This window comes from Mesoplodon bidens, assembly GCF_964165515.1.
Source record: "Mesoplodon bidens genome assembly, chromosome: 1".
Lineage (NCBI taxonomy): Eukaryota > Metazoa > Chordata > Mammalia > Artiodactyla > Ziphiidae > Mesoplodon > Mesoplodon bidens.
In genome coordinates, this window is record NC_138176.1 from 210,556,295 (window position 1) to 210,567,766 (window position 11,472).

At 34.8% G+C, this 11,472-nt stretch overlaps 1 protein-coding gene across 1 annotated transcript; it reads left to right on the forward strand.

The window, feature by feature from the left end:
• Window positions 1-899: 899 nt before the first annotated feature.
• On the forward strand, window positions 900-1,613 carry LOC308617216 (AP-3 complex subunit sigma-1-like; the record flags this gene model as incomplete). Its single annotated transcript, XM_081234083.1, is given in 2 exon segments — window positions 900-1,149; window positions 1,152-1,613. Coding segments are annotated over 2 exon segments (579 nt in total). The 3' UTR covers window positions 1,481-1,613.
• Between the last annotated feature and the right edge of the window lie 9,859 nt (window positions 1,614-11,472).

Consider the following 11,472-nt stretch of genomic DNA (forward strand, 5'->3'; position numbering starts at 1 on the left):
AACCTCCTTAGGCAATTTTAAAGTAATTCTGTTATTTTTCATGGCATGTAATAGAGTGAAATAATTAATTATGATAGTACTAAAGACTGTCATACCAAATTCATTTTAATACAATGTGTAATACTATATATTATATATAGATAAGTGGTAAACAAATATTTAATTACTTTAATTATTCAAGAAAAAACTTAATTATGAAAGGTGAATTGTGAAATTATATCTCAGGATCAATTTTGGGCATTGAGTTAATAGTAAAATTATAGATTGTGTATTGACTTAGGAAGAGACAGAATGCCTGGATTTGAATCCCAGTGGGCATATATCTCTATCACAGGCTACCTACTGTTGGGCAAGTTGCTTAACCCTTTCAGTTGAATTTCCTCAGTTGCATCATGGGAGTAAAAGCATCAAGTATATCATATAATGTTATGATACAAAGAGCTTATAATAGTGCCTGGAACATGTACAGATTCAATAAATATTGTCAATATTGTGTTACACACACACATTAATCATGTAATCTTAAAATATTTAAAACATATAGAGGAATATCTTTATGACTTTGAGGTAGGAAAAGATTTCTTAGTTACAAAACTTAAAAAAATAATATCCATAAAGAAAAAAAGACACTTTCATTACATGATGATTTAAAAGTTCTATATAAATAAAGTAACCATATATAAAATTAAATAAGTGACAAATTAGGAAGATGTAGTATTATTTTTATATCATATATATGTACATACATATATATGACTGAAAAAATTAGTATTTGAAAAGTGTTCAAGGGGTGCAGGAGGGGGCAGGTGGGGAAGGATTGCCAGCAAGATCCCGAGGCGAGGCTCGCGCATCTGCCCCCGTCCTAGCCCCAGCTCCCACCCGGTTGGCCGGGCTCAGCCATGATCAAGGCAATCCTCATCTTTAACAACCACGGGAAGCCACAGCTCTCCAAGTTCTACCAGCCCTACAGTGAAGATACACAACAGCAAATCATCAGGGAGACATTCCATTTGGTATCTAAGAGAGATGAAAATGTTTGTAATTTCCTAGAAGGAGGATCATCAATTGGAGGATCTGACAACAAACTGATTTATAGACATTATGCAACGTTATATTTTGTTTTCTGTGAGAATTCTTCAGAAAGTGAACTTGCATTTTAGATCTAATTCAATTATTTGTGGAAACATTAGACAAGTGTTTTGAAAACGTCTGTGAACTGGATTTAATTTTCCATGTAGACAATGTTCACAATATCTTTGCAGAAATGGTGATGGGGAGAATGGTATTGGAGACAAACATGAATGAGACTGTTACACAAATTGATGCACAAACTAAACTGGAGAAATCTACGGCTGGCTTAGCAGGAGCTCCAGCCCGTGCTGTATCAGCTGTAAAGAATATGAATCTTCCTGAGATCCCAAGAAATATTAACATTGGTGACATCAGTATAAAAGTGCCAAACCTTTCCTCTTTTAAATAAAATATTTAAAAGGCCACTCCCAGGTAAAATCTGGGGGAAAAGTCATCTAAGTTTACCATGCAGTTGTTTACCAAAAATAGAGGAGGAGAGTCTTAACTTTTGCTCTTGGATTTAAGTCAAGGTACTGTATAGAATTTATGTCAAATCAGTATGGAAGTTCATTGTTGCTTTTCTTGCTCAGTGATTTTAAAGAAATTGAGTAGCTACAGTGTGAATTCTTTCTTTATTTTCTAAACTGCATTCCTATAGCCACCTAAGGCATGCCTCTATGTACTGGCTACTACAGTATTTTGAAAAGTGTTTGAGACATTTCTTTAAATTATATACAACCCAAAATGTTGGTGTTTTGTATGGATCACAAGTACAGCATTCCTAATTCTTTCTTTTATTTGTCACAATTGTTATTTAAAGAAAGAAGTATGCACTGCATGGAAACATTATAACCTTTTTCTCTTAGTTTAAATAAACTCTGAGGTAACTGGACTTTAAAAAATGTGTTCAAGCCAATCAATTTAAGATAAAGTTCAACAGAAAAATACATCAAAGAATTAGAATAGCAATTCATAAAAAGGAAAACCTGAATAACAATAAAAAATATGAAAAGATGATCCATCTCATAATAGAAGCTCAGAATCAGCCAAATGAAAATTAAAATGAGATAATATAGTACTTCATACATATCAGATTGAAAAAATTAAGACAGACTCTACCAAGTGAGGGTGTGGAAATCAAATAACTCTCCTATATAGTGGTGAAATATAAATTGACAAAACTGTGAAATGTACCATACTATGTAGCAATTCTACCACCAGGCTTATTCTAAAGTGCTCATGGAGAGAAATATATGAGTACTGATTACAGTTTTGTTCGTAATTAGGAATACTCGGAAAAACTTTATATATCCACTAATAAGACAAGGGATAAATAAATTGAGGGATATTAAGTCACTGTATTACACTGGAGTTAAAATGAATGAGTTAAAAGATATATGCCAAAAAGGTATCGTTTATATAAAATAAAAAACCAGTCAATAATGTTGTATATCACTTATGAATGTGCAAGTATGTGGTACAAACACATATATGAGAATAATGATACAAATTAAGAAAACTGTTATGTCTAAGGGGGGAGGTGAAGAGCTTATTTAAAAAGTATTCCATAGGTGGCTTTAGTGTCCTTGCTTATAGCTTTAGTTTTCATTTGGTTAAAAATATATGACAGGGACTTCCTGGGTAGTGCAGTGGTTAGGAATCCACCTGCCAATGCAGGGGACACAGGTTTGATCCCTGGTCTGGGAAGATCCCACATGCCGCACAGCAACTAGGCCCGTGAGCCACAACAACTGAGCCTACTCTCTAGAGCCTGTGAGTCACAACTTCTGAGCCAGCGTGCTGCAACTACTGAAGCCCGCACTCCTAGAGCCCGTGCTCCACAACAAGAGAAGCCACTGCAACAAGAAGGCCCTGCAACGAGAAGGCCACGCACCACAATGAAGAGTAGGCCCCACTCACCGCAACTAGAGAAAGCCCGTGTGCAGCAACAAAGATCCAACACAGCCAAAATATATATATGATGAAATTATATATATATTTGATATAGCTTAAAATTTATTATTATTACACAGGTGTTTTTTATTAGGTTTTCCTTGGTTCTCACATTTAAAATCTTTCATAACAAAAGTCAATTTAAAATATAATAAGTTTTTCTACTTGTGTTACAACATTAGAAAGAGGCAGAAGTGCCTTAAAAATTGGATTATTAGATTTTGTGCATTTTATTTTAAATTTCCATCTAATTATTGTGTGTGCTTGTATGTTTCATTTTTTACTATTTTTTTATTTCTCCTTTATTGACAAATAAAATTGTAAGATATTTAAAGTGTCCATCATGGTGATTTGTTATATGTATACATTGTATAAGGATGCCCCCCCTTCTGGTTAACTGACACATTCATCATCTCACATATTTATTTATTTATTTATTTATTTAAATTTGTATTATTATGTTTTTGGTGAGAATATTTAGCAAATTTCTTAGCAAATTTCAATTATATGATATAGAGTTGACAGTTATAGTCATAACGTTATTCATTAGACCCTCAGACCTCATTCATTTTACAGCTGATTTGTACACTTTTACCCATTTCTCCCGATTTCCCCTACTCCCAACCCCTGGCAACTACTTTTCTATTCTGTTTCTATGAGTTTGACCTTTTTTCTTTTAGAGTAAACATATAAGTGATGCCATGGAGTACTTATTCTTCTCTGTCTTATTTCACTAAGCATAATGTTCTCAAATTCCATTCACTTTGTCTCAAATGGCAAAGTTTCCTCTTTCTCATGGCTGAATAACATTTCATTGTGTGTGTGAATATATATATATATATATAGTGATATTGTGAATATATAGTGAATATATTGATATGTCATATATATATATATATCACATCTTCTTTATATGTCATATATATATATATCACATCTTCTTTATCCATTCAACTGTCGACGAACACTTTGGTTGTTTCTATATCTTAGCTAATGTGAATAATGGTATAATGAACATGGGAGTGCAGAAATATCTTAGATGTCCTGTTCTCTTTTCCTTTGGATACATTTAGATACATACCCAGAAGTGGAATTGTTGGATCACTATGATAGACCTGCTTTTAATTTTTTGAAAAACCTCTAAACTGTTTTTCATGGTGGCTGCACCAATTTACTTTCCCATCAACAGTTCATGAGGGTTCCCTTTTCCCCATAACCTTGTCTACACATTATTTCTTTTTGATAACAATCATCCTAACCAGTGTAAGGTGATATCACATCGTGCTTTTGATTTGTATTTCCCTGATGAGTAGTGATGTTGAGCACCTTTTCATGTACCTGTTGACCATTTGTATGTCTTCTTTGGAAAAATGTCTCTGCCCACTTTTAAATTGGATTGTTTGCTCTTTTGCTATTGAGTTGTATGAGTTCCTTACATACTTTGTATACTAACCCCTGCTCAGATACATGATTTGCAAATATTTCCCCCCATACCATAGGTTGTCTTCTTTTTATTTTGTTGACAGTTTCCTTTGCTGTGAAGAAGCTTTTTAGTTTAATGTAGTTCCACTAGTTTATGTTTGCTTTTATTTTGTTTGCTTTTGATGTCAAATTAAAAAAAAAAAGTCACTGCCAATACTGATGTCAAGGAGCAAGGTCCCTATTTTTCTTCTAGAAGTTTTATGATTTCAGGTCTTGTGTTCAAGTCTTCAATCGATTTTGAGTTGATTTTTGTGTGTGGTTTAAGATAGGGGTTCAGTTTCATTTTTTTAATGACAAAAGAAACTAGAGTGCTTCAACATCCTTTATGACAATGTTTCTCTGCAAAATACATTCTCTCTATTGATACCTTTCATTTCAAAACCATGAAAATTCACATTGAATTAAATCGATGTTAAATGCTGAATATAATCAGTTGCATATAATGGTCACTCTTTGCTCTTTTAAAAGTTTTTAAGTATCATCAGTGTCTCCCTGTATTATGTAAAATCTTTGATCAGATGAATGCAACTTACGAGATGTAGTTGCAGAATTATTATAATTTTTAATGTCCCTATTAACTTTTTTTGTATTTCAATGTTAAGTCCTTTCAGATTGTCTGCTTTTACCTTTTTTGGTCTTTTATGGGTGCAATTAAGCAGTATATCAGAATCAAGAAAAACAATTTAAAATTATGATCTCCACAACCATCATGTGATAAAGCACCTGAAAAGCTAAATCTTGAGTATGCTCATTCAGTCTCCCCTAATAGCTGTAAAAGTACACTTGATCACTCAAGCTGTTCCGTATTAAAGGGGGAAATATCTTTTTTTTTTTTTTTTTTTTTGGAAATATCTTTTATTATTGAAAATATCCACTGATTTTTCAAAGTAGAAATTCAAAGGTGTCATTATAGGTTTTCATCACTTGATATTACCCACCTTGCAAATCAATATGTTTTCAATTTCCCTGTGACTTCCACTCAGCAAACACTGATTGGAAAATGACTTCACAAAAGACAGGCTAGGGCTTCCCTGGTGGCGCAGTGGTTGAGAGTCCGCCTGCTGATGCAGGGGACACGGGTTCGTGCCCTGGTCCAGAAAGATCTCACATGCTGTAGAGCGGCTAGGCCCGTGAGCCATGGCCGCTGAGCCTGTGCGTCCGGAGCCTGTGCTCCGCAATGGGAGAGGCCACAACAGTGAGAGGCCCGCGAACAGAAAAAAAAAAAAAAAAAAAAAAAGACATGCTAAAGCTTAAAGATCATTGTGACACAATCATGTGCATGGTTCTAATAGCAGATATTAATTATTTAAGATTTACATCTTTTGACTCACATTTAGCTAAACACAACCTGCAAACTGCTCTAGCATAGCCAGCTAAGAAATATGAGTTTAAAGTTCCGGATTAACTTTTTTTTTTCTTTAAAAAAAATTTTTTTTGATGTGGACCTTTTTAAAGTCTTTACTGAACTTGTTGCAATATTGCTTCTGTTTTGGTTTTTTGGCAGCGAGACATGTGGGATCTTTGTTCCCAGACCAGAGATCGAACCCACACCCCCCAAACTGGCAGGGGAACTCTTAACCACTGGACCACCAGGGAAGTCCTCTGATTAACTTCTGAAAGGGTTTATCGTTCTGTAGGGAGGGTAAAGAGGCCATTATTATATCTGCCAAGGACTGTGCTGCATGCTGATGAATTTTGTAAACTCATATTATTTAAACTTTATAACAAGAGAGTATATGTGGCTATTAAATTAATTTTATGGATGCTAAAGGATGTATCTAGAATAGTAAAATTCCTTGCCCAAGGACACATGCACAGTAAGGGTTTATCAGAGTCCAAAATCTATGTTCTTTCTCCTACTTCACCACTCTGACCCTGGATCCACCACTTATTTAGCAAAGACTCATAACTTAATAAACCCAAGCAAGTGAGTTTATATGAATGAGATCAAAAGTCAAAGCTAGTCCATGAGTTGAAGATGGAGTTAACAACAGAAATTAAACTCAATTATTGGGTGACCAGACTCGTGGCGGTTGCAAACTGCACAAGTTTCAGCCATTTAGACACGTAAGACAAGAATAGAAACATACCAGTAAGAAGTGAAAACGGTGACATCAGTGACACAGCAGCCTACGAACACTGATATTGTGGGGAAAGAGCTTCACAGCTCTCAACAACCTTTTGGTATATACTGCAATAGTATACATTTAAAAAGAAGACTCAGAGCCCTTAAGAGAAGTCTAGTTTCTTATTTTTGGGGTGTATTATATTTAAGAATATTTACATAAAAGTGGTTAAAATGCTATAAAGATATATGGTGTTGTTAAAAACATAAGAATGCCACAGTTGATTAAGCTTCCTATCTATGCTGTGATCATGCCCTTAAGTACCTGCAAAGCCCTTCTCTCCCACTTCCACACCAGGGGGCAGCATATTTTTAAAAGGCTTCAAATTGAAACACTGGTATCCCTTGCATCTGCTGGCGCCTCCAGTTAGCACATGTCAAGACAGAGTTAGAAATGCAAGGAAAAATAAGAGGAGAGGAGAGGATTGTAGTAGAAGTAGGCCTCAAAATCCTTCTGACAATTCTAACGGTCTGACACCTGTAAAAGAGGATAAGAATGGAAGGTTGGGTAGGAAAAGTATCAGACTACACTGAAGCTCTGAAAAAGCCAGCAGGCCCATGTGGGAGCTCAAGCACAGACTGCTGGGAGAGGAGTCCTGCACCTGCACAGGGAAGAAATGGTCACGCTTAATATCCCCACCATGCTCAGCCATTGCATGGCCTCAGGCAAATGCTGTGTTACATCCTGAAGGCACTGAAGCTGGAGGGTGTCAGCTAACTGAACCCCTTACAGCTGATCATCCAGTTCTTTTGTGAAAGGAGATACAAGCAGTACATTTCTGTGGCTGTCACAGGCTTTGCCACAAGTTCAGCAGTCGCAGTCTTATTCCTCTGGTTTTGAACCCCTTTCCTTCTATCTGATCCTAAGGTGGTCTTCTGACTTTTTCTGACGTTACTCTTTTCTCCAGTGTTCGGTCATGGCTGATTTGAGCCTGAAGTTGCCACCCCAGTCTTGTAGCCACATCATCTGTTTCTATCTGTAGCTTTCTGTTCAGTATGGAGGACTAAATCTTAACCCAGTGTTCCTAATCCAGGCACTGTGCTTTGCTTTTCTCTCTACAGAAACCTGATAAGTTCAACTCTGATTTGGCCTAAAATTCAGGATTAATGGTACAGTAATTGCATTCGTCTTCTATTTAATGCATTTAATGGAAACAATGAATATACACTGAGTATCAATTCCAATCTGATGTTGATTACTTGGAAACTTAATATATGAATCACTTCCACTTTTGAAAGATTCTTATTGAAATACAACGCATATATATGAGTATGTGGGTATGTGTATCTTACATTCACTCTTTCGTTTTCTTTCTTTTGTTCTTCTTTCTTTCCTTCCTTCTGTCCTTCTTTCCTTTTCCCCCTTTTTTATTGTAGCACACTTGATTTACAATATTGTGTTAGTTTCAGTTATATGCCAAATTAATTAGTTATATATTTTTTCAGATTTTTTCCATTACAGGTTATTACAAGATATTGAATATGGTTCCTGTGGTATACAGTAAATTCTTGTTGCTTATCTATTTTATGCATAATAGTTTGTACCTGTTAATCCCATACTACTAATTTATCCCACCGCCCTTCCCCCTTTGGTAACTATAGGTTTGTTTTCTATGTCTGTGAGTCCATTTCTGTTTTGTATATAGATTCATTTGTATTATTTTTTTATTCCATATATAAGTGATATAATATTTGTCTTACTCTGTCTGACTCACTTCACTTAGTATGATATTCTCTAGGTCCATTCATGTTGCTGCAAATGGCAATATTTCATTCTTCTTTTTATGGCTGAGTAATATTCCATTGTGTGTGTGTGTGTGTGTGTGTGTGTATACACACAATGTAATATATATATATATATATATATATATATATATATTCATCTTCTTAAGTCAATTTTCTGTTGATGGGCATGGAAAAATATCCCTTGTTTTTGGATTGGAAGAATTAATATTGTTAACATGGCCATACTAGCCAAAGCAATCTATAGATTTAATGTGATCCCTATCAAAATACCCACAACATTTTTCACAGAACTAGAACAAATAATCCTAAAATGTATACTGAATCACAAAAGACCTAGAACCGCCAAAGCAACCCTGAGGAAAAAGAACAAAGCTGGAGGCATAACCCTCCAGACTTCAGACAATGATACAAAGCTACAGTAATCAAAACAGCATGGTATTGGCACAAAAACAGACATATGGATCAATGAAACAGAATAGAGAGCCCAGAAATAAACCCATACACCTACAGTCAATTAATCTATGACAAACGAGAAAGAATATACAATGGAGAAAAGGCAGTCTCTTCAGCAAGTGGTATTGGGAAAGCTGGACAGCCTTGTGTAAATCAATGAAGTTACAATACTCCCTCACACCATATATAAAAATAAGATCAAAATGGTTTAAATACCTAAATATAAGACATGACACCATAAAACTCCTAAAAGAGAATATAGGCAAAACCTTCTTGGACATAAATCATAGCAATATTTTCTTAGGTCAGTCTCCCAAGGCGAAAGAAATAAAAGCAAAAATAAACAAATGGGACCTAATCAAACTTAAAATCTTTTGCACATCAAAGGAAACCATAAACAAAACTAGAAGACAACCTACTGAATGGGAGAAAATATTTGTAAATAATGCAACTGACAAGGGATTAATATCCAAACTATACAAACAGCTCATACAATTCAGTATCAAAACAAACAAACAGACAAACAAAACAACCCAATCAGGAAATGGGCAGAAGATTTAAATAGACATTTCTCCAAAGAAGACATACAGATGGCCAACAGGCACATGAAAAGACGCACATCATTAATTATTAGAGAAATGCAAATCAAAACTACAGTGAGGTATCACCTCACACCAGTCAGAATAACTATCATCAAAAAATCCACCAGTAATAAATACTGGAGAGGGTGTGGAGAAAAGGGTACCTTTGTACACTGTTGGTGGGAATGTAAATTCATGCAGCCACTATGAAGAACAGTATGGAGGTTCCTTAAGAAACTAAAAAGAACTACCATATGATCCAGCAATCCCACTCATGGGCATATATCTGGAAAAGAAAAAGATAAAAACTCTAATTGGAAAAGATACATGCGCCCCAATGATCATAGCAGCACTATTTACAATAGCCAAGACATGGAACAATCCAAGTGCCCTTCCTTCCTTTTATTTATTGAAAAACTGCATATTATTTTTAACAGAGCTGTTTACACATGTTTACAAAAAGACATATATAAGGAGAAATACAAAACCACAATAAGATATCACTTCATACCTACTAGTATGGCTAAAATAGGAAAGACAACAAGTGTTGGTGACAGTGTGGAGAAATCTGAACTCATGCATTGCTTGTGAGAATATAAAATGGTGCAGCAACTTTGGAAAATAGTCTAGCAGTTCCTCAAAATAGTATACTTAGAGTTACTACATAACCCAACAATTCTACTCCTAGGTATATACCCAAAAGAATTGAAACATATGCCCACATATAAACTTGTACACAGATGGTCATAACAGTATTATTCATAATATCCAAAACGTGGAAACAATCCAAATGCCCCAAAACTGATGAATGAATAAACAAAATGTTGGATATTCTTGCAATAGAATATTATTCAACCACAAAAAATGAATGAAGTGCTTATATATGCTACAACAAAAATATGGCAAGTGAAAGATACCAACCACAAAAGCCACATATTGCTTAATTCCATTTATATTAAATGTCGAAAACAGGCATATCCACAGATTAAGTAGAACAGTAGTTTCCAAGTACTAGAGGAAGGAGATAGGCAGTGACTGATAAATGGTACTGGATTTCTTTTGGGTGATGAAAATGTTCTAGAATTAGATGTGGTGTTGGCTGTATAACTTTGTGAATAATTCGTTTATATATACCATATATATAGACAGAGAGAGAGAGAGAGAGAGAGAGAATTGGGCACTTTTAAAAGGGCGAACTTTACGATGTGTGAATTAAATCTCAATAAAACTCACACACACACAAACAAATCAAAAATTTTTTTCAATATGAGGCTAAAATGTGAATGAAAAACGCAGTTATTATCTGAATATTTAGTTTTAATGCCAACTATACTAACCAGCTTTCAAGATTATCTTGAATCAACCTCTGCCTATATACACATTCATATAGTTCACTCGCACATAATTTGGCCTATATGACCAATAAAACTCAGTAGAAACAATGGTATGTGTCTTCCAATATTAGATTATGAAGGCACTGTGGCTTCCATCCTGGTCACTCTCTCTTGCATCAATCTGTCTTGGAGAAGCCAGCCATGCAGTGCGTGGCATGAAGAATCCAAGACATAAGGAACTGAAGTTTCCTCCCAACAGCCAGGTGAGTGAGCTGAGGTCAAGCCTTTAGAGAAAAGCAGCATGGGCTAACAGCTTGATTGTGACCTCATGGGAGAACCTGAACTAGAACTACATAGCTAAGCTGCTGCCAGAATCCTGACCCTTAGAAAGTGTGTGAGAGAGTTAATTGTTTCAAGCTGCTAAATTTTGAGGCAATTTGTTATGTAGCAATAGATAATATACATAGGCAAACTTGTAGACATATAGGTGTTGGGTGACAGGTATATAAACATATATTTACATATTTTATTAAATATATAAATATGTGTATAATACACAAATATATAAAATATATAAATATATTTACATATTTTATGATAATATATACTATATTTTATATATTATTAAATATAATTATTGCATTTACACATGTCCTGTTAGAAAAAGAGTTACAAGAGATGAAGAGAAAAATACACAAAGGAGATAAAAATGAGAGAAACGAAATAA